This window comes from Artibeus jamaicensis, unplaced genomic scaffold, assembly GCF_021234435.1.
Source record: "Artibeus jamaicensis isolate MK-2021 breed Jamaican fruit bat unplaced genomic scaffold, CSHL_Jam_final contig_1803, whole genome shotgun sequence".
Classification (NCBI taxonomy): domain Eukaryota; kingdom Metazoa; phylum Chordata; class Mammalia; order Chiroptera; family Phyllostomidae; genus Artibeus; species Artibeus jamaicensis.
Genome location: NW_026521356.1, coordinates 5137161 through 5160843, shown reverse-complemented (window position 1 = coordinate 5160843; position 23683 = coordinate 5137161). Strand labels below are relative to the sequence as shown.

The 23683-nt window shown below is 52.7% G+C and overlaps 1 protein-coding gene across 3 annotated transcripts; it reads right to left on the bottom strand.

The window, feature by feature from the left end:
* Positions 1–1672: 1672 nt before the first annotated feature.
* Positions 1673–21837, bottom strand: ETV7 (ETS variant transcription factor 7). 3 transcript variants are annotated; one of them, XM_037146234.2, is made up of 8 exons: positions 21748–21837; positions 20185–20320; positions 10012–10176; positions 9485–9610; positions 7584–7814; positions 6146–6288; positions 4493–4593; positions 1673–4395 (listed from the first exon to the last, which is right to left on the bottom strand). In XM_037146234.2, exons 1-8 carry the CDS (start codon positions 21751–21753, stop codon positions 4278–4280), a joined length of 1026 nt encoding a protein of 341 aa, XP_037002129.2. In that variant the 5' UTR covers positions 21754–21837; the 3' UTR covers positions 1673–4277. The 3 variants fall into 3 exon arrangements, with proteins under 3 accessions (XP_037002129.2, XP_053527324.1, XP_053527328.1); XM_053671349.1 differs by lacking the exon at positions 9485–9610; XM_053671353.1 differs by lacking the exons at positions 20185–20320; positions 21748–21837 and having other exon boundaries at positions 9968–10105.
* Between the last annotated feature and the right edge of the window lie 1846 nt (positions 21838–23683).

The window sequence follows — 23683 nt, the reverse complement described above, 5'->3', positions numbered from 1 at the left end:
TGAAGAAACAAGAATTCAAGAAAATGAGGAGAGGCTTAGAAATCTCTGGAACAACTTTAAATGTTCTAACATCCAAATAATAGGGGTGTCAGAAGAAGAAGAGGAATAGCAAGAAACTAAAAGCTTATATGAAAAAATAAGGAAGGAAAACTTCCCCAATCTGGAAAAGGAAATAGACTTCCAAGAAGTCCAGGAAGCTCAGAGAGTCCCAAAGAAGGTGGACCCAAGGAAACACACACCAAGGCACATCATCATTACATGAGCCAAGATTAAAGATAAGGAGAGAATCTTAAAAGCAGCAAGAGAAAAGGAGACAGTTACCTACAGAGGAGTTCCCATCAGACTGTCAGCTGATTTCTCAAAAGAGACCTTACAGGCAAGAAGGGGCTGGAAAGAAGTTTTCCACGTCATGAAAGGCGAGGACCTACATCCAAGATTGCTCCATCCAGTAAAGCTTTTATTTAGAATGGAAGGGCAGATAAAGCACTTCTCAGATAAGGTCAAGTTGAAGGAGTTCATCATCACAAAGCCCTTATTATATGAAATGTTAAAGGAACTTATCTAAGAAAAAATCAAAACTATGAATAGTACTATAAATAGAACTATGATATAGTACTATAATAGTACTATATCTATAATACTATATCATAGTACTATTCATAGTTTTGACAACTCACATATTCATAAATGACAGTACCATTCATAAATGACAACTCATGGCTATCAACAACTGAATAAAAAAACAAAAACAAACTAAGCAAACAACTAGAACAGGAAGAGAATCACAGAAATGGAGATCACATGGAGGGTTATCAGCAAGGAGGGGTAGTGGTGGGGGAATGGGGGAAAGGTACAGAGAAAAAGAATCCTAGATGATAGCTACAAAATACACAGGGTGAGGTTAAGAATAGTATGGGAAATGGAAGCCAAAGAACTTATATGTACGACCCATGGACATGAACTAAGGCGGGGGAATGCTAGGGTGGGGTGCAGGGTGGAAGGGGATAAAGGGGAGAAAAATGGGACACCTGTGATAGCATAATCAATAGAATATACTCAAAAACAGAAAAAGAAAATGAGGATTAATGTCATGGGGAGGGACCAGAGGAAGAAGTCGGGAAAGGTTGTCCCCACTAGAATCCTGCACAAGAACAACAGCGGGTCCCCAGCATCAACCCGACTTCCTGCAGTAAGAATGGAAGACCTGGCGGGGCCACCAGGGGTAGAGAAAGTGCTACACAGTGTCCGTCTTACACAGTGTTCTATGTCAGTCCTATCACAGTCCTATGCTGGGGGAAGGCTGGAGTGGAGCTTCTTTGTGAGGGAAAAGGACTTTCTCAATACGAATCGGTGTCGTGCTCATAGATGCAGAGACCGGACGCCAGATGCCAGAGGGGAGAGGGTTGGGAGGACTGGACGAAAAAGGCTAAGGGATTAAACTGGCAGTTACAGAAGAGTCACGGGGATGGAAAGCGCACATAGGGAATTCAGTCAATAATATTGCAGTAACTATTGTGAGTCTGGTGCTAGCGGGTGTGGGAACAGTTATTAGAGTATATTATATGTTCATCTGACCACCACACTGTACACATGAAACGAAATACAAAATAATGTCAAATGTAAACTGTAACTGAAAATTTAAAAATTTTTAATAATTTTTTTTAAGGACCCATGTCAGGGAGAAGATGGAGGAGCATGAAGCCCGTGCTCCTGGGCCGATGCTGTAAACGGCTTAACCGGACGCGCACAGTGACTGGTATCGTCTATTTTGTTAATGACCTTCTTACATTACACTTTTTCCATAAATTCTTTATTTACTGTTGACATTAATGTAATCTGGCAAAAAAAAAGACATGATTGGCTACTTTTTCAAACCATGAAATATATTTTCTGCTTTTAAAAATTATTTGTGAGGGGGCCCTGGCTGGTGTAGCTCAGTGGATTGAGCGCAGGTCTGCGAACCAGAGGATCGAGGTTCAATTCCCAGTCAGGGCACATGCCTGGGTTGCAGGCCAGTTCCCAGCAGGGGATGCACGAGAGGCAACCATACATGGATATTTCTCTCCCTCTCTCCTTCCCCTCAAAAGATAAATAAATAAAATCTTAAAAAAATTATTTGTGAGGAAGTCCATTTTGACATGTACTGTTTTCAGTGACTCATGAGTTTTCAGGAATCTAATTTGTAAAAAAAATGGAGTTAAACGCACAGCCTCACCTGATGCCAGGTACACAGCAGGTGCTCACTTATTGCTCATAGAATGAAGAGCTGAAGAATCCCTATATTCCCGGCAGCCAGGTGTCTAGTGCAGAGCACGGCCTAATGGGCCCCAGAGGTTGGGAGTGGGTGGAGCCGGAGGAGACCCCAAGGACCGGGGACCTGGGGTGCTGAACTCTAGCCAAGCCCACCGCCCACTCCTGGCCCCAAGAGTCCCAGTGCGGGGCGAAGACGCAGTCCCTAGGATACGCAGGTGTTTTCAAACACTGACACACCAGCAGGCAAAAGCCAACATCGTAACTGGCAGAAATGACCTATGATTCTGGTATCTTATTTAAACCTCACATCTTGGACCCATGAAAAAGATGTGAGACAAGAAGGAATGAGGCAACGTCACTGGGCAGCAGGCTATGCTGGACAGTGTGACCTTGGGCAAGTCACTCCCCACCTCTGACCTCAGCTGTGCTGTTTACAAAAGGAGAAGTTGGACAAGTTCATCTGGACAGTCCCTACCACTCGTTACGCAGTTGTGGGTTAGAGATGATGAGAAAGGCTACAGGGTGTGGGTCCACCCTGGACCAAGGTCACGGAGAGAAAACAGTCTCGGGGAAGATGGAAGGGGCAAGGGTCTCCTGCTGAACCTATTTGCTAAGACCCCTGCCTGGCCCCTTTGGATGTGGAATTGCCGAGAACCCCAGATGGGACTCAGCCAGGAGTTTCCCTGCTCACGAGCTGTCACAGTGTTGAGTCCCAAAGTCCAAGAATCTTTATCAGCGTCCCCTGTGCAGTGACTCAGGACAACACAGGTTCAGCCAGACAGGGGTTTTCTGACAATCGGGAGGCAAGAGGCACAGGCGGTTCCTCCTTCCAGGAAAGCAGATGCAAACCCAGGGAGTTCTGTTTTCGATTATGTGAAAACACTCCCTTCGCTTTGTCCCCTCCCAGAGGTGCAGGGGCAGAAGCTCCGCCCCTCGGGATGCCCCAGTCAGGACGTGGGGGTGGGGGGGGAGGGGCAGAGCCATTTTCACACTTTTAGAGCAGCTTTTGGTTGGCAGGGTTTTCTTAGTGTGAGTAAGCGCTCTTACAGAGCAGGCAGGCCCTGAACATGGCACGAGTGTTGTCTTACTGAAGTTTTCTGCTTCTGTGAGGCCGGTCAGGACGGCATCCCCATTTTACAGGTGAGAACCCTGAGGCTCCAGAGAAGTGGAATGACTGGCCCAAAGTCACATGGCAGATTCAGGTGTAGGAGCGTAGGAAGCCACAGGGAGAGACGTGGCCACCTCCACTGGTCACAGTCACAGAGTCACTGAAGGACTGAAAACTGAGGACAAGGGGACTGCTCCTCGAAGATGCCAGGGGCAGAGAGGCAGGGCCATGACCTCTGCTTGAGAAACACCCAAGACACGGGACGTTGCCAACAGAAAACAGGGAGGCAGCACCGGGTTTGGGAGAGACACCCAGCCCTGCAAGTCTGTTTTCCCACCTTTAAACCTCACGGGCTTGGCGTGTGAACTGGACCCGGAGCACAAGGCCTGCACACAGTAAGCACTTCAATGTCAGGTCGAATGATTGTTATTGTTACTAAAGGTTGACAAAGCAATTATCCTTTGTCTGTTTCACACATCAGATCCCTGGGGTGGGTTTTCATGAGCACACCCCTCTGACAGATGAGGCAAGCTGAGGCTCAGTGGGAACACTCTGCTTCCTTCTTCTGTGAACTGAAGCGGTTGGCTGGATGCCCTACCACAGCAGGTAGCCAGGGGTAAGGCAGGGAGGAAGTTCATGCCCGGTGCCCCCACTCAGCCCCAGGGCTTCCCCACCCAAAGACTGGTGCCTCTACCACGTCCTGGGTGTGAGCCTCCCGGTTCTCGGCAGGTCCAGGTCCCCCAGGCAGCGTTACGGTCCGAGACAACAGCTGAGATCCTGTGAGTTGCAAAACCCGCCCGGCGATCCTACTGCCCTGCTGCGTGGCCGCCCTGCCTGCAGGAGGCCATGCAGCTCGATGCTGCCTTCATGGGAGACTCAGTCTCCGGCCCGTCGGTGCCCGGAGTCCACTCGCCCCTCACGGAGAGACTTCTAGCATCTCCTCCTTGAAGTCCACCTTGTCCTGCTCCTGGCTCTCCAGCTGCTCCTGGCGGCTGCCCTTGTCCTCAGTGATCTCCCCAGGTATCTTCAGAAATCTGGAATTCAGGTCCCAGCTGCAAATCAGCCGCTGCCCCAGCTGTGGAGGCTTCCAGCCCTGCTTCCCCTCCACACCTCGACTCCGAAGCTACTCACCTGAACAGAAGTTTCTGCCCGGGCTCCTTCTTAATGATGTTCAGCTTATAGTAGTGGCGGAGGGCACGTGACATCTTCTCATAGGTCATGTTCACCCGGTTCTGGAAGGCAAAGCAGCCCACATCACCCCCCACTCCCCACCCTCAGTTTCCACACCTGGAGGGGAGCAGCCCGGGGTTCTGTGGGGGCACATGACAGTTCTCCTGAGTTTGGAAGGAGGAAGTCAGAGGAAGGTCTGGAAGAAATGGGGTGATTCTCTCGTCTGTCTGGGAACCATGGGGCAGGAGCAAATCACACGTTGCTTTTAAATAGCAAATGCCACAAGCAGTAACAAGTACATACACAATTAGTTGGAAATGTAATCAGAGACACGAGGGGCCACGAGGGCCAGGTCACCTCTCCCTCTCTGAGGGGCCGGCAGGGCAGAGGAGGGGCAAAGCGGCCGGGCTTTGGGGTCGGGTTAAGCCCCAGCTCCACCATTTGGCAGCTCTGCACCCACGGGTGAGTTTCTTTACCTCTCAGAATCTGTGTCTCTGATTATAAAATGAGGATAAGAGCATCTGACTTGCAGGGAAGAATTAAATTGCTGATCCACTGAGCACAGTGCTTGGGATGCACTGTGCACTCACCGGATGGGTTTACTACTCTGAGCCACACACACACCCCGCGCTGCGCGGCGACTGGACCAGGTAGGCGCACCCGAACTTGAGTCGTTTGCACCCTTCCAGCCACCGGCACTACTGGGAGGTGACAAAACAGAGGACAGAGCTACAGTCTGGGTTGGAGACCCCACTCTGCCACCTCCTGGCTACAGACAAGTTGGTAACCGGATCTGTCCCCAGTGGCCCCATCTGATAATGTCTGCTCTCACCAGGCTGGTGCGAGGGTGCCATGCGTTAAGACAGGCAAAGCCCCAGAGCAGTGCCGGCCAATCAAATGCTATACCATCTTAGGAAATGCTACATACCGCAGATTATCATTATTGTTAACAGTTGTCTATAAAAGACTCATTTTTTTACTTAAATGAATTAATTTATAGATAAGGACACTTGCTTTATATCACCACTGTATGTCATGAGATTGACATGATAGTTAAAATTTTAAACCCTAATTCTTACTAAATTTTATCCTAATTTTATTACTAAAGTAAATACTTAGCTATTAGAATCCCCTGGCAGACTCCCATTTAGGAGCGGGCACTCCTTGCGCTGGGAATGCTGGATTCAGGGATTCCCAGGCCTTCTGGGCCCTGACACCGGACGCTCCCACAGGGCCTGGGACTTGGGTTTCTGTCCTGGCTTTTCCCAGGGAACCAGCTTCCTCACCTCGGGGGAGGTGGCCGACCACCCCCACAGCATACAATGTGCAATGCACTTAAACCCGCTTTGAAAGGGTGCAGTGCCAAGCAAAGGTGGGACTAAGCGATTAGAAGACGAGATTCCCAAGTTCCAGGAATAGTTCCCACCATCAGGAAGAAACCTGTCTGTCCCTCAGGATGTCCCAAAATGAAAGGACCCCAACCTTTCCTGGAGCTGCAGGTGAAGCCCCATCAGTTCGGGACTGTGCCCTGGTGCTAAGGGGCCCACTCTGACCGCCTGGCCCTGCCCTCCTCTGGCTATGTGGAGACCGTCCGGCCCGCTGGCTGAAGTTCACCTTGTGGTTTCCCCAGAGTCTGGCGAGCCCATTAGGATCCACAACTCGGAAAATCTTGGCGTTCTTGTCTTCCCACCTGATGTAGGACTTGTACCTGGCGTCAGAGAGCAGCTGGTACACGTAATCCCACAGCAGCCGGCAGTCTGCAATTGAGCACAGGGGTGCGGACAGGGCACTTACCCGGAGCTGTGAGGATGGCCATTAGAAAGGCTCTCTGGGGCCCCTGCCGCTGGGGGCCCCGTGTGCAGCAGGATGGTGAAGATGACGGTATTGACAGAAACGAGGGGCCCCTTACTCATTGTCCCATTCAATCACCCAAACTCTAGGGAGTATCTATCTTTGTCCCCAGGAAGAGATGAGGCAAAGGGCTCAGACAGGTACAGATGCATCCGAGGCACTCAGCTGCTGCGGGCAGAGCAAGGAGTCTAACCCAGCTCTGCAGACCACAAAGCCGATGCCCTCCCCTCAGGCAAAGGCGGCTCCCAGGCCCTTCTCTGCCCCTGGGCCAGTCACTCAGCCCTGTGGGCTCTGCTAGATCAGGCTCCAGCATCCACCTCCATCCTAACAGGGGAGTCAGGAAAGCCAAATGTGCCATTGTGGGGGACAAACAGCAGAGGGAGCCCAGGAGCACCAAGATTTCTCTTCCGCTACCCAGGCCTCCAGGCCGAGGTCCCCACAGGGTGTGCTGCGAGCGTGAAATAACACAGTAGACAACAAAACAACCCTCAGCACAGTGCCTGGGGCGGAGTGAGCATTCAAACAATGTTAAGCATTATCATTTTAAAAAACTCAAATAATTGTGCTTTAGAGATTCCTAGTCATTTCCAACCCAGAAGCCAAGCTCCTTCCCCCTCTATGGTAGCACAGTGGCCCCAGCATGGCTAGAAACCACCCTTTGGTGCTCATCTGTCAGTCTGTCTGCTTGCCTGTCTGTTAGTCAATCCTTTAACAAGAAATGCAGAACGGAAGTGTATCACCTGGTTGGAGCTCGGGCTCTGGACCAGACTGCCTGGGTTCACACCCCGACTCGGCCCTCACTGCCTGTATGAACGTGGAAGGTCACGCCACGCCCCTGTGCCTCGTTACCTGTGACGGGGCTAACAATAACACCAACCTCAAGGGCTGTCGTGGGCTTAAATAAAGAACCACCCCTGGCACATAGCAGGTGCTCAACTATTTAAAAATTGGTAAGGTTTTAAATGCTAATCTGACTGACAGTCTGACTATGACTGGTCTGTCCTGCTCTGGTGACAGAGTGGGCTTGGCAATCCCAGGTGGCACTGCTCATGTGGCCGGATTGTGGCCAGAGCACAGGACAGTCTCCCCACGCCCCTGCCTCCCAGCACAGATGGATCCTCTCGTCCCCAGAGCAAACCCACCCTCCTCCTTGTCACCTGTGACCTGGCCCCAGGCCAGGGGAGCACAGCCTCCTACCCACCTGCGATCCTGCCGTCGACGGGGGCCTTCGGCACCGTGGGGAAGGAGCAGACGCCCTCGGCCCTACAGCCGAGCTCCGCACAGTGAGATAAGTTGAGGGAGTCCTCCCTGCCAAGGGGGCACCTGGCCAGGCCAGAGGCATCCAGGTGACTCAGGCAGTTGGTAAGCCCAAGATCTGGTGGCTGCTGCAGGAGGCCTCTTTGGGGGCCCACCTGGGAAGGCCTGGTCTCCTCTGCAAGCAAACGAGCACCATTGATTCTGTGGAACCAGAGCCTCCCCCAGCCCCGGCCCCCATAGTGAGCTGCCTGGGAGCCCAGTGGGGCAGCACTCCTGCCCATCTTCCTGCATCCAGCCCCCTGTTAGAAGATCAGGGGGGCAGTGGAGGGGAGGGCCAGACAGACCCGGTGCTAACCCCAGCTCCCAGACAAGTAACGGTCTCTCAAGCCTGTTCCCTCATTTGTAAAATTGTGCACAAAGCAAGGGGTGACAGAGCCAGGTCTGGGGCCCAGGTGCCCTGGGTCTCACTCAGTCCAGTGTCTTCTCCATCCACCCAATAAGTATTTATTGAGAACCTTCTATGAACCAGGCATTGTTCTAAGAATCCTGGGGACATATCACTGGACCCCGCAAAAGCCCCTGCCTTCATGGAGCTTATATTCTAGTTGGGTGCGGAAAGAGATAGATGATTAAAATGAAAAAGTAAAACAGTATATAATATGGGGAGTGAAAATAAAGCACCATAACGCAGATAGGGAATCCTGGGAAAGGCGCAGGTGCACGTTGGTCAGGGAAGGTCTCAGTCACACGTTAACGTTTGGACAGACAGCTGAAGGAGGGCGATGTGGGCATCTAGGGAAGGGACTGACAGGCAGAGGGAACAAGTGCAAAGGCCCTCAGGCAGGAGTGTCTCTGGCTTGTTCACTGAGGAGGCCAGTGTGGCTGGAGCAGCGTGAGCAAGGAGGGGGTAGCAGAGGATGGCAGCGTGTCACGAGGTCATTGTAAGGAGTGTAGCCTTGACTCCGAGAGAGGTGGGAGCCACTGGAAGGTTTTGAGCAGAGAAGTCACACGACCTAATGAATCTCCAGCTGCTCTGTTGAGACCAGATCATTGGATATCAAGAGTAAAAGCAAGGAGACCAGCCAGGCAGTTCCAGGCTAGGAGAGAAAGAAGACAAAGAAGACATCCAACATTTTGCCCAGAGCAGCTGGAAGGAGGCAGGACTCAGGTGCCCACTCTAGGAGTTGAGATGCCTGTTCAACGTCCCGGTGGAGGGTGGGGCAGGCGGTGTGTGGTGCTCCAGTCTGGGGCTCAGAGAGGCCCAGGTATACATGGGAGTCACCGGCACTAGATGGCACTCCCGGCCCGACACCCAGTGAGATTCCCCAGGGCTGAGTGGAGATGGAGAACAGGCTCCCTGAGCTCTGCGGTGCCCCAACATGTACAAGTAGCAGAGAGGAGGAGAAGCCAGGAGACTGAGAAGGAATGACCAGTGGGGCGTCCTAGAAGCCAGAGGAACAGGGACGGACGACAGCCTACTGAGTGGGAGGCTGTGAGAAATCACAGTGAGTGGACTAGTCATCCCTAAGTTCAGGTCCCTGGAGACCCCGACAGAGCCGTTTCCATGGAGAGATCAGGAGAAAAAGAAACAGAACCATACAAACAACCCTTTGCTGTGGAGGAGAGCAGAGAAGTGAGAAGAGAGGCAAGGCCTGTTAGCCACAGGACTGCACCACGGGCTGCCTGTCAGAGTATCCCGGGGGGGGGGGGGGGTTGAGGGGCAGGGAGCAGATAGGGAGCTCCCACACCCCTGCCTCTGTCGTGATTTTGCCTGGATGGAGCCCTGCCCTCCCGGTGAGGCCGATTTGGGAGAGGGTCTCAGACTTCCGCTAAGGGCCTCCTCACCTTCCAGGGAGTAGGGGCAGTACCGACTGGGCATCTTCTGCCTAAAGGCCCCTCCAAACAAAGGGCCACATACCAGGGCTTGCCGCTGGGTCTTGATGTACTGGAGCAGCTCATACAGGACATCACCTGGGGTGGGGCAGGAGGGGGCTGCTGACCAGGCTGGGTGGGGAGGCCCTGCCTCACTCCCCCTCAGTCACCTGCCTCTTGGGTGGCTGCATGTCCTGTCACAAGCTTCCTGCTGATGGAGATGGGAGGCAGTAGTGCGGTAGGGGAGACAGGGCCACAGGGAATGGGCTGGAAAGTGAGGGGGCAGGACAGACCCCTGGGGCTGGAAAAACGGCAGCCAAATTGACTCCTCTGCTGCTGGCCAGCTCTGGTGGGAACCAGCAGGCAAACATTTATGGAAAGAGTGGTGTCGGCAGTGCTGGGAGGTGAGCATGATCCTCAGCCAAACGTCCCCTCCTTCTCTCTCCCTGGGCCTACCTGGGTTTCCATCGGTTTAGAGCAAAGCCAGTGAGTTTCCAGACCTGAACCTGGCGCGCGGAACCGGAAGTCGTCCTTGGTGAGGAGGCAGAGGGCGCGGCCGTTCATCTCGAACCCGTGCTCGCTCGTGCGCTGCAGAGAGTACTCCTGCTCCGCCCAGCGCAGCCAGTGCAGCACGTCCTCCCGGCTCCAGAGCGCGGGCTGGATCCCTGCAACCACAGCACACGGCTGGGAGCAGGCCGGGGCGACGCTCTGCCCCAACAATGTCTCATCCTCCCCTTCGGGCCCTTGCTTGAATGCCACCTCCTCGAAGACGCCCACCCTGAACACCCCATCTGAGCAGAGGCTCTCCTGCTCTCCACCGCCGGTCATCGTCTCTGTCACTGTGTCCTGTTCTTTTCCTTCCCTTCCCTTTTTATTTGCACTTTACACGAGATATAATCATATGTTTCTGTTTATCATTATCTATGCATTATGAATGTATTCACTTATTTTATTTGGGGATCCCCTGCCACCCCCTCTTACCCCGGCCTGTCTTCTGATTATCCATTTAGCAAATGCTCACGGAGGACTGCTCTGCGCCAGGCACTGGTCTGGGTGTGCGGGGCAGCCCGTGCATGTGTTCCGGGACAGTGCCCGGTGCCGAGCAGGTGCTCAGTAAACATGTGTCAAATGATCACACGAATGACCAGCAAGTCCTACAAGGAAGGCGTTACTGCTACTGTTTTCCAGATGCGGAAACTGAGGCTCCCAGGGGCTAAGCGACACGGAAGCCTGAGGTACAGGCGGGTCTGGAAGTGGGTCTGTCTGGCCGCTGTTCTCTTCTAGTCCGTCTGCCAGCTCGGATCTGGGTTTGCTCAGGTAATAGCCCAGGGGCAGAGGAGGCTCCACCCACCTTTAGGCGCACGCACATGCGCGCGTGCATGTGTGTGTGTGTTATCTCTGGCAAGGCCCAGACCAGCGGTGGTCTTCTTGTACTCCCCAGGTGCTCCTGCTCTGCCTTGGCTGCCTGCTCCTAAGGCCAACTACGCACCTCCCGAGCCCCGGGCCGTAGCCTGACCCCCCCGCACCCTTGGCACTCGTGCGGTCCTGGACCCCTTCCTCCACTAACAAGATTTTTCAGTTACATTCTATGACTGCATTGATAGGTGAGTACATCATATATATTAAAACTTTTTCTTTTACCTAAAAGTTTTTTTCCTCTGATTTCAAAAGAAACTGGAATATTTTCATGGTCTTCTAAAAGTACTGGGGCCCGGGCACTGAGCTTCCGTGATAAGTCAGCCTGGGGCTTTGCTGTGCGTGGTGCGGCCCCCACAGAGCTCTCCGGCCCTCGCAGCGCCCCCGGCTGTGTGAGAGTGGAAGGAGCCCGGGGCTCCCAGGCCGCGGGGACAGGTAAGAACACCGAGGCAGGGGGAGAAGCAACTGTCCACCCCACACCCTCACAGTGACAGAGGCGGAGCCAACCTCTGGCTGCCTTGCTCCCAAAACAACACACGAGATAAAAGTATTTATGTTTTACAAAAATGTGGGTCATCTGCTGATTCATTCATTCAGCCAGTATCTCCCAAGCACTGGCCGTGTGCCAAACACCATGCCACTGCTGGGGACAGGACACAGATCAAGGCTGGCAGGAGGGTGGGGCCCCGGCAGGCGAGACGAGCCAACAACAGTCTGATCAGCGACACTGAGGAAAAGTGCACCGTGCTCCGGACGCAGGAAGCAGGGCAGCACCGCCCAGCTTGGGAGGAGGACAGGCCTCCCTTACCTTACCTTATTTTGGAACCTGAGAGTGAATAAGGAGAAGAATAAATGTCTGAAATAGACCAAAAAGATATTTAAGAGGGGAAAAAAGAATAGAGGTGACAAATGATCTTTGTGGTACCACATACCACAAAGTCATGTAATTGAGATCTGATACCGTTAAATTAAGAGTGACAAGAAGCATTGGAAAAGAAGGAGGAGCCGGAGGGTTGTGTGTGTGGAGGTTAAAGTGCCCGCGGTGGGGTTTTATAGTTCAGTGGGAGAGGACCGACCATTTAACACGCGGTAAAACCACAGCTGGCTCTCCACGTGGAAGAGCACATTTGAACCCTCACCTCCCCAAAATTCACAAAAATCACAGAAATTGATTCCCAATAAATTAAGGCCTAGTGAAAACCTCACTGGATGTAGAAATAAGGAACCATACACACTACGCAGGGTGAGGAGACCTCAGCCATGACAGGACACTCAGAGGCTGCGATGGCGTTGATTTGTGTGTGTGTGACAAAGATGGCACGCACAAGCTAAAAGGGACAGGTTTCGGGGAGATGCCTGCAGATGACAGATAAAAGACTAATGCCTATCATTGGTCAAGAGCATCTCTAAATATTTTTTAAGACAAAAAAGTCTTACCTCTGCTCAGAGTGGAGTGGGATAGCTTAGCGCTATTGACACTTCAGGCCTGGAATTCCTTGCTGTCAGGCTTGTCCAGAGCGCTGTAGACTGTTTAGCAGCGTCCCTGGCCTCTACCCACTAGGAGTCAGGGGCACACACACACCCACACGCTATGACAACAAAAAATGTCCGCAGACCTTGCCCAGTGTCCCCAGGGGGCAGAGAGCAAAGTCACTGCCGGTGGAGAGCCCTTGCCGTGGGGCAGCCCCACAAATGACATGCGGGAAGACGTGGCCTCACTAGTCAGGGCCAGGCGCAGTCACAGAAGAATGAGATGCCATTTTATGAGCACCTCCATCGGACAGGGATGCACAGAAAGCCATGCCTTGCTGGTGGAAACGGGAATTCAGAGCCTCAGTGGGAGTTCGGCCGCGCGATGGAGGGAGACACGGAAGGCTGGGGGCGTGGCCTGGGAGTCCGCATCCGGGAGGAGTCCAGGCCGAGCTGACCCTGCCAGCCGGGCCTCTGGGGCTCCGGGGGCCAAACGGCAGCTGCGTTTTCTGCCGTGTTGCCTATTTTATAATAGTTGAGGCTGTCAGTCTGAAAATTTGAAACTATGATTCCTGAGTCAGAGGCGCCCATTTCCCTGTGTTTGGCCAGACGTTGGGAATGGACTCCATCCCAACCCTGACACCGCCCTCTGGGCTGTTCTGCCTCTGAAAAACTGACCGGGCAGGAGACATCCCGAGCTCTCTCTGAGGGACCTGAGGTCACACACAGCCCACAGCAGCACCTGCGACTTTGAAGCCTGGCATCTGCCTGCTGTGTAATTTGGTTTTCCTCTCATCATGTCGTGCTCACGTCTACCCTCCCCTTTCATCCCATTGCTGCCAGCATCTCCCATCCAGTAATAAGAAAAGGGACCTTCTGTCCCATGTCTTCAAAGAATACTAAGGTCAAAAGGCTTTTCCAATAGAACTTGCACCAAGGAAAGGGCCAGCTTCCAAAGCAGTGTATCAGCTACCTAGCGTGGGGTCACATCCCCTTGATTTGGGTTCCAGCTCAGCCCCTTACTAACCAAGCCATTGTCAACCTCTGTAAGCCTCAGTTTCCCCCTCTGTGAAGTGGGATCATAGCACTGCCTCTCCAGGCTGCAGTGCTGTATGAGGGGCAGTGTGGTGTGAAGGTTAGGAGCCCAGCATTTCCACTCCTCAGTAAAAAACCTAAGAGACACAGTGACCAAATCTACCAAAACACACATATGCAAATGTCCACTGTGGCTCCATTCACAATAGACAAGAACTGGAAATGTCACACATGCCTATTGGCCAGAGAATGGAAAATTTATGAAGTTTTCATGCAATAAATGCTGCGTGGTAATGAACTAGAGAGTACAACCAAGTGCCACTCACGACGTGTGGACAAAATGTAAACACACCGAGTTGGAGAAGGAAGCCAGACACAAAGCTGTGATCTAGAAGCGGCAGTGGTCCTCCAGGGAGAGAAATCGGAAGTGCGGCTGCCCTTTGGAGGGAAACCGACTGGGAAGAGGGACAAAGAAACTTTCTGGGGCACTGGAAATGGTCTAGATGTTAATGTGCATGGAGGCTACGCAGGTGTACGCATGCATAAAAAACCACGGAGTTGGACACGTATGATTAGTCCACTTGACTGTATGTAAGTTCTACCCCCCAAACCAAGCAGAAGTCAAGACACACAACAAGAAAAAGTGCCCTGATGGTGCCAGGCCAGCGGGGGCCTAAATGGCTGTGTTTCACTTTCCTCCTCTGGACCAGCTTCAGCAAGCAAAGCAAGAACAAACAGTGCCAGCCACACAGGGCTGTCATGAGGGCTCTGTGAGAGTCCATTCAACATACGGTGTCTGGTGCTTTCCGGGGCAGGCGGCCCTCTTAATGTGAGATGAGGTCACACGTGTGAAATGGGTGGCGCAGGGCACAGCACACCTGAGACCTCGAAAGTGCTGGTGAGCGTTACCCAAGGTGTCGACTCCCCCCAGAAGTCTCCCTCACCTGGTGACTGGGATGGGCCCGACTGGGCCTCCCCCACCAATCTAACCAAACCTCGGGTGTCACCTGCAGACCAGCCCCCGGCTTTTCCCTCTCTCGGCAGTGATCCACTGTGTTTTCAGTTCCCTCACACCAAGCCCGTGTCTCTCAAGGCTCCAGTCAGATATCGCCATACTCTCCCTGCCCCAAGATTTGATCACTGGGAATTTCCAGCTTGGCCGGCTCCCAGTTTTTGGACAAATCTGAACAGAGACCCCGCAGGCTGGGGCAGCCGGAGGAGCTGCCTGTCCAGGACACGCTGAGAGGGCTTGGATGTCTCCTTGAAGTGTCAACAGTCCATCCCCCAGCTGCAGAGCAGGGCGGGTGTGGGGGCACCACCCCACAGCTGTGTTGCCCTCACTGCCCTGCCACTGGGCTTAACTGCCTCCTCGTGCAGCCCCCGCACCCCCACCAGGACGTTAGCTCCGTGAGTCACAGCCTTTGTCAGCCTCCAGCACCCACGGCAATGCCTGCCACATAGTAAATGTTCAATAAATAGAAGTTGCCTAAACGAGGGAGCTGAGCACACCAGCAAGGGCCAAAACGGCCTCTGGGCATCCTGACTAACCCCCTCTCCAGCCCCAACCAACCGGGTCTGTCTTCCCAGAGCATCTTTGTCACTGTCTTACTCGAGAAACTCAAGTGGCTCCCAACCATCACCCCCATTAAGTCAAATCCCCTCCGCCCTGTACTCAAGATGCCCTCAAGCTGCCCCTCCCCACAGGATCAGGGCTGTTTCCTGCTACTCCTCACCGCTGCCTGCAGATTACCAGGCCAAGCGACCTCTGGGGGCAACAGAGCTGGACCAACCTGCAGCATTCAAATCAGAGCTGACAACCGGCTTCTACCTACGTGGCAGGGCCTCCAGGACATGTGCAGGACACAGTGTAAGGTGTTTGGCTGGTCCCCTAAAAATGCAGGCTGTGAGTGACAGCTGTAGGGTCTGAAGGATATGGGTTCGAATCCAAGCTTCACCATTGTACTGGTGGTTGACTACGGACAAAATCATTCACCCCCCTCTAAGGCCAGTTTGCACATCTGTAAGGTGGGGGTGATTACAGCCTACTTCCCAGGTCTTACGAGTGCATTTAATCGGAAGGTGTATTTATAGGATATGTCCGGCGCAATACCTGATCAAGAGTGAAAACTTAACAAAGGCCTTGGTTACTATTAGCAACATCTTCAGTGGGGGAGGCTGCCTGAAAACAAAGGGACTAGCTTGTTCCTCTGCCACCAAAACTGAGATTTAGCATCAACATCGTCTTTAGTTTATTTCTTGACACTGTCTGCCTCGGGGCCCCTCTAATCTGTTGCCCCACTGTCAGTGATCACCAGGAAAAGCCGGTATTGCTTTCCTTGGTGATCACACTCAGCTTTATGGCCATCACTTCACTGCAGGGTGGGGGCAGGGCCTGCGTGGACGCTGTGTTGTCCAGCGCGGAGGCACGTCTGCGAGGCACGTCCGAGACGCGGGATGGGAGAATGGAGTGAAGCCCAGCTAGGGCTCAGCTCGGTTGCCTCCCAAAGGAGGGGTCTCTTCCATCTGCACAAAGATTCACTTGGCCGGACCCACGCCCTGAGTTTAGAAGGAAAGGTTCTCTGTCCTCAGATTGTTAGTTCTGGGAATCTCCCATCTGTTGGCTGTTCGCCAGAGTCCTTCTCACTGTCAGATGATGAACGCCACTGTCAACACTCACCGCTTTCAGAACCTTCTCTTCCAGTCTCCACCCTCCCCACTCCAGCCCACCTTTGTGCTTTTACACGCGTACCCATCTAGCTTACCTCCTCTACTACGCCATCATCCAGGTCAGCGTTTCTCAGACCATTCTGACCTCAACCTGAAGCTGAAAACGTCTTACAGCATGACCCACAGACATGGATAAACAAATAGTCTCAACAAAGAGTTCCTGAAATCACAGCTGCCTTACGATGTACTCCGATAAACACTATTTCCTTTTGCGAACATGCTTGTGTTGACCCACTAAGTTGATTTCACCTTCGTTGTGCTCTTGACCGGCACTTTGAAAATCGCTGCTAGGATTTAGATGCATAAATGAGGTCCTCAGACGCCTTTCCAGGAGCAGCAGCACTTGGAGTTCATTAGAGATGCAGAATCCCAGGCCCCACCCAGGACCTACTGAACTCAGGAGATTCACAAGCACATTCAGATTTGAAAAGCCCTGCTCTAGGAGCCAGGACGCCACAGTTGTTAGAATCATATCTATCGAAATAAGTGCCCAGGACTCCACTGGAAGTGAAGGCCGGGAGCTTGAGCAGGGCCATGAACGCTCTGGACGCTCCCCAGGCCCTTTGCCCTCGCTCACCCTGCCAGAGCTGTAGAGCAGGGCTGCCCCTCGGCCCCGCCTGAAAATTGGAGGTGGCGCTCAAGTCTCTTCTTGTGGCTTAACCAGAGCTAGGAGCTTTGAAAGTCAATGTCAAAATACAAAGATGTCTCAATCCCTCTACATCTGAGACTGGGGAAGTCCACAGAGCTTTTTTCCAGGGATAAGCTCCTGGAAAACGAAGAGACCCCAGACCAGGAACTACGAGCCCTGGGTTGGGGCCCCGTCTGACATTTGGCTTTGAAGATGACTCTTGTCTCGAGGAGTCTCAGTTTCTCTGTCATTGAGTGAGGCTATAATGGTGATCACATCTAAACCGCCTCCTCTCAAAATCCCCTGAGTTGTCCCTTCAAGTGGCATCACCTCCTCCCCCCTGTGACCTCAGCCTGGTCCTGGAAGTGGTCAAAGGGCTGGCACTGGCTTCCTGGCTCCAGGCTCCACCTGCCCCGCCCCGCCTCAGGCAGATCTTCTCTCTCTCTACTTGCACAGACAGACACATAGTCACGAACCCCAGCCCTCCTCCCAGCCCACCTCCTGTCACGTCACTTGACATCACAGTCGTCCTCAGAGTGCACTTCCCACTGCCTACTGCCCCTCTTGTCAGGCAAATAAACACAGACAGGGAGCCCGATGGGGCCCTAGCTGGTCTGCCGCGCTGGTGCTGACTCACAAATCTAAATCAGATTTGTTCTGTTTGTTCACCTTCCTGCTGAGGCACATCAGCCCTGATGATTAGAACGGAAGCTGGAGGTGGAGGAGGGAATGGGGTGGGGGAATAAATGTCAGAGAGATGCCCAGCAAGGGAAACCCAATTTCCGGCAATGCAAGAATCGGGCCAACACTGCCCCAGCCATCCGAAAGGTCAAACCCTGATAAGATGTCAGCAGTTTGCTTCTTTGGGATGTTGTTGACAGGAAAATGAGTCATTTAGTGTCCTCTATCTTTTAAGACTGTTAGATATTTGCTAAAGGCCAGAACTGTGTTGCCTGAATATTTGTAGAAGTAATTATGAGTCACAGAATCCACTATGAGAAATGCAGAAGATGCTGCTGGTGCCCCACCCAAGGCCCTTGGCCCTCCCCGCTACACTGTGAGTGCGGCCAGACGCTGCCCTTGACTCTGCTCCCGACTCAGCCAGTGAACAGGGCAGCTTGGAGAGCTGGGGACTCCATACCCCTGGAAGTAGCCATCATCGCATCAGGATGAGAAATGGGTGGATAAAGACCCAGCTTCCTTACCCCTGGGCTGGGATAACTCAGGGTGTGTTCTCACTGTCCCCGAGAGGTCCCCATTGGGACTGAGCTCCGGTTGCCCACAGAGCTAACTGGCCTGAGAGAACACTCTTCTGATTTCCTTATCTCCTCTGTGGAGTATTTCAGGGTCTGCTTCTGGAGAGATCTAACCCAAGGCAACAGGACCAGTACCTTAGGAGCTGTAGTAGGTCACATGACCCTGTGGTCTGAGCTGCGTGCATAACCAGGGAACGGGCTGGCCCAAGAGGGGAGGAAATTTCTATCACTAGAAATGTGCATAAAGGGGGCCCCCCAAAAGGGGGCTTCCAAAAATGAAAAGGCTCTCATAGTTGTATTCACCGAGGTGGTGACTTAAGTTCCAGGCCCCCACTTCTGCCCCCTCTCACCCAGGAGCCTTGAGCTAGGCACAAAACAGGAGGCAGGAGGCTGAAAAGTACTTGACCTTGGGCAGAACAAATCTCCTGGGTCTTGGTTTCCTCATTTGGAACATGAGGGAGTTACCTGAGGTGACATCTGGGGTCTCTACCAGCTTTGACATCCTGGGATTTCAACTGAACCAGTTGAGGGAGTGGTCTTTGAATGAGGTGGGGGCCTTGGGGGACAATCCAGAGGGCCCTGTGGGACCTGCAGAGAAGCCCCTCCCTCTCTGAGGCTCAGTGTCCTCAGCCACCGTGAGGGGACTGGATTAGATAACCTCTAAAGTTCTGTTCAGCAGCAACACCCAGGGTCTTCAGGTCTGTCCCCAAGGTCCTGTTTTTCCTCATCACCATGGCCTGGGCTGGGAATGGAGCCCAAATCCTACCCTCTATGTAACCGTTGCCAAATGTCTCCCTGGAGCATCCCTGAGCCCCAAGCTACAGGCCAGGGCTGGCATCTGGACAAAATGAAACAATAGAGGTTCCTGACAGAAGAGCTCCCGCCCTTCTCCCCACTTCCCTCTTCGCTGCTGGGAGCCTCCCCCACACTCGGGGGTTTGCTCCTGTCCACGTATGCATGTCTTGGTCTCCACCTTCCCTCAGATCGTGGAAGGACAGGCCCTGTCCCCCATTCGAAAAATGCCAGGCAGCAGAGAACAGAGGCAGAGGGGGCAGCAGGGTCTTCCCAAGGTCGGTGAAGTCCCCACCCTACGTTCTGCCCAGTCTTGTCAGCACCTCAGAAAGCACTTTGTGGCCAGGAAATCAGAAGGCGTGACAGCGATGGAGCAGCGTTCCAGCCGAGGGCCAGCCGAGCAGGAAGTGGGCCCGGTGCTTTACAACCCGGGCCAGACGTGCCTTCCCACAGCCGCCCAGACCCGCACCCAGTCAAAGATCCCGCCCGCCCCTCAGCTAGCAGCCTAGCCCAGGATTCCCAGGTTTTAGGAAGTGCATTTAAAAATCTCTTAGAAGATTATCAGCAGGACCAAGGCTTAGCCTTAATGTGGAGAGCCTGTGTGATCCTCAGCACGTCACTCAGCTTTGCCATTTGAAACACCCTGTCCATAGTTATGGGTTTCCTCAGGCAGGACCATTATTTAGAAAATGGAATGAAGGGATGTGGCCATTATATTTCCTGCGGTTATTTTAGGGTGGAATTTTTTGTTTGTTTGATTGGTTGGGTTTTTTTAAAATTGTTTTACAACCTACATTCTTTTCTAAATTTTTTTTCCATCACCATTTATGCCCCTATACACTCTTCCACCTCTACCCTGACCCCAATCACCACAATTTTGGGGGGGAGTTGATTATCTTCTATACATTCTTCTTATGCTTCTCTGTCATTTCCCAACTTTTGACAATAAGAAGCACATGCTACATTTGTAACAATAAAAAGTAGACATAATTATTTAAAAGAGAGTTCTACATACATCTGACTGTTTGCTGTGTAGCCCCTCACTGGCTTCCTCACTGGCCATGTTCCCACCTCTTGGCCTTTACGTTGGAAGGGGTCCCACTGCTCATCGGACCCCAGCCCTCATCTCCCCAGTGAGCGGACGGGCGCCTCCCGCTTGGTCATGCACCTGTATTCTCTGCCAGGAGAATCCCCATTTACCTCCTCTGACTTCCTCACCACGGAGCAGTTAAAGAAAACCCAGCAAAGAAATAGCAAATGGAAGGACGTTAAACCCTTGAACAAGGAAAGTTTATGCATCACACTTATGACCTTTAAAAACATCGCCCTTTCTCCTCCCCTCTACTCACGGAGTCTTCCTGGCAGCTTGCAGATCCCTCCCTCACCCGGCACGTCCACCTGAGCTTCGGGTCTGGCTTGGGCCTCGTTGCCTGGAGGTGGGGTGGCTGCCAGGGGGCTCACAGGAGAACCGGCCACTGCTCCCTCCTAGACAAGAAAAACCAGGGCGTCAAAGGTGAGCATCTTGGTGTAGGCTCAGTCATCCTTAAAGGTATTAAGAATTTTTTTCCAGAGGAAAGAGCATCTATCCCCATGTCTGCCATAGAAGTAGGAACCGTGTGTGTCTTCAGCTTGATACCATTGACATCTTGTACCGAGTGGGCACTTGACAAATTCCATCTTTCCCAGTCAAGCTTTCAGGCGGGTGCCTTAGCCCATCAGAAGGCTGCCCTGCCAAGACTGGACTTGTAAGCTGGAGATCTGAGGCCCTAGTGATACTCAGTGGGAACCTGAGGGGCCAGGATAAAAAAAACCTTAAATCAGACTTAAATGATTAAAAGGTGTTTTCAAAGGAGAAAAAGAAAAGATAAAGTTCTGAGCCCCCAAGTCCCACGATCAGCTTAGCCCACAGAGCTCACTGGGCAGGATGCCAGAAGTGGCAGGATTTGGCAGCAACAGCAGGACCCTGGGGACTCACTCCCAGTCACAGGCTGCCACATTGCAAAAAGTGAAAGTGAAACCGGTCCCAGCCAGAGTCCTTTGCTCACTCTAGGATCTTCAAGAGTGTGACACTCATCTCTTGGCGCCTGAGGAGGGCAATCTGCAGTGAAAGACTGCCAAGTGAAAGATCGCAGTAAAGGCCAGCAAAGCAAACCCCAGAAGCCTTGGTCGCTGCAGGAGAGGATTCCACACCTTTCGGGGTAGTTCCCACTTTGTTTCTGGCTGCTCCCCACCCTGCCCCACTTGGCGCTGTTTCCCAGGTAACCCAGCTTCAGAGGCAGTGGGGGGCTTGCCAAGCTGGAGGAGGGGCTCGAGGCCGAGGACTGGCTCAGGACTTCCAGGAAGATCCCAGCCTTCTCCACCCTCTTCCAAGCAAGAGGAAGGGGCGTCCCAGGGCTGGGACTGCCTGCCTGGGAAAGGCCAGCAGGGAGCTGTGCGCTGGAGCTCTGGGTTTCTGCATGAAAGCTAGGGAGGAGTGCGATAAAATACATATGGATATGGATCTTGGGGAGACCGAGGTACGGAAAGGCCTTGGGCCAGGGATGGGGGGTGCGGGCAGGTTCCCAGGGAAATATGGCAAATGGAGAGGGATTGCTAAGGAGAAGGGCTCTTACGTGGTGGCTGTGTGTGCCAGCCGTGAGGGTCTGGCTTGTTCAGAAACTTCCAGGGACTTCGCATCTGGTTGATGTAGAGGTGAGGAGGACAGAAAGCCCAGCACACAGGGATTTCAAAAAGAGAGTGAGGGGCTGGAGGTGAGTGGGAGGAGAGGAGCCAGGGGCGCTAAGAGATGGATGGTGAAGCTGGGGGAAGTGCTGGAAAGTGAGATCCGAGCCAGGAAAAGAAAGTCCGATACAATGAGTATGGAAAATGAGGTGGCGGAGAAGGGATGGGGGCAGGTGGCTGCTGTCTCTTACCTGCATTACAGGTGGAGGTGAGGGAGCCACCCAGCTGTCCGCCGTGAGCGCTCCGAAGCCTGCCGCTGCTGGGTCCTAGACCAGCGCTTCCAGACCCTCCCTTCCCAAACGCCTAACTCGGCCCGGAAAACCGAAATTTCTCCTGGGAGCAATCTCTTCCGACAAGTGCGGACTAGCGTGCGCTCTGTCCCCCAGACGAGCAGGCGTGCAGGGCGCTCCGGTAATCGCTATCCTTCCGGGAAACGAAAACGAAAGAGCGGGATCCGGCTTCCACTCCCACCCCGACGGGTTTGTGGGAGGGCAGGGGCCGGCCCCTGCAGGAGCGGGGCCGCGGGGCGCTGTGGCTCACCTCCTCCCACCCGGTGGACAGCTCCTCCGGCAGCCTGGCCCTGGCTTCCAGGGAGATGAAGGTGGGATTCTACCGGAGCCTAGGGAACTCCTGGTCCAGGCAGGGCGCAGGACCACGACAGACCAACCTCATGCCGCCTTTGTGCGTCTCTGCAGATGGATAGGAGGGGCCCCCCCTCACGCTGTCCATCTGGGCCAGCTGCCTGCCCTTAGGGGTGGGTGACCTTTGTCCACATGCCATTTGGCTGGGTGGAGGCCCCAAGGCCCTGAGCCTGGGAGCCCCCAACAGCGCCGGCGTGGTGCTCCTCTTGACCTGGACCCTGGTGCTCAGTGATCCCCACTGGCACCTCTGCCGGGCCCCTGGCTGCCCAGGCCTGGTGCTCAGCTGCCCATCACCGTGTGCACCTGCCTCAGCTCCCTCTGTCTTCATAGGAACCCGAGTGAGGCTGTAAGCACTAAACCGACATAGCCACAGAAGAATGGGGGGGGGGGGAGCCCTAATAACCTTCCACAGAAAGGTTGAGGGTGTAGCTACTGTTATTAATATAAAGAAGGCTTAGCACCGATATATCATGAGCTCCTAAAAGCCAATAAGAACAAGGCCAGAAGTGCAACAGAAAAATGAGCAAAGGATATAAATAGGCAGTCCTCATAAAACAAAATGCCCAGTGGTCTCTACACTTAGAAAAAGAGGCTTAGATTCATTATTGTAAAAGCCGTGCAAATCAAAGTTACTCTGAGGTATAATTTTTTACCCATTAACTTAACAAAAATCCAAAAGTTTAGTAACCTAATCTGTTGGAGAGGCAGAGAGCACTTCACTGGACGGAGGAAGTGGTGTGACCACGTGGGGGCAGCACTGTCAGGATGGAGCAAAGTTACAAAAGCGTTCACGCTTCATCCAGCATTACTGCCAATAGTAGTATTACACATTATCTTTTGTGTGTGTATACATATTTGCACAAAGACACTTCTGGTAGGATGTGTAATAAATGACATAGTTGGGATTTAAGATAGAAAATAAGAGTAAGAGTTTTTGTTGCAAATTTTTTAATAATTGTTTTGATGTCATATGATTAAATACCTATTCAAAAGGAAGATGGGGGAGAGGAGAGAGAGAGAGAGGGAAGGAAGGAAGGAAGGAAGGAAGGAAGGAAGGAAGGAAGGAAGGAAGGAAGGAAGGAAGGAAGGAAGGAAGAAAGAAAGAAAGAAAGAAAGAAAGAAAGAAAGAAAGAAAGAAAGAAGGAAAGAAAGAAGGAAAGAAAGAAGGAAAGAAGGAAAGAAAGAAAGAGGCTCTGGTCAGGCAGCTCAGTTAGCTAGAGCACTGTCCCAATATTCCAAGGTTGCAAGTTTGATTCCCAGTCTGGGTACATACAAGAATCAACCAATGAATGCATTAATAAAGTCAATGTTTCTCTCCCTACCTCCATTTCTCTCTCAAATCAGTAAATTTTGCTTAAAATTTTTTTAAAAGAAAAAAAAAAGTTTTAAGGATCTGTTTCATGTCAGCAAGCCAAAACTTGGGAGGTGATGGAAATAAGGAGGTGTTGTGTGAGGCCAACTAAAGAAATGAGAATGTTTCCCTTTG

Bases quoted from the DNA above. Each gene is read 5' to 3' on its own strand.
- ETV7 (XM_037146234.2), bottom strand. The intron at 10,177-20,184 runs GTGAGTAGAGGG...CTGTGGTTGCAG, and splicing joins CAAGCTGCCAGGAAGACTCC to GGATCCAGCCCGCGCTCTGG. The intron at 9,611-10,011 runs GTCTGGAAACTC...GCCCCACCCCAG, and splicing joins GTTCCGCGCGCCAGGTTCAG to GTGATGTCCTGTATGAGCTG.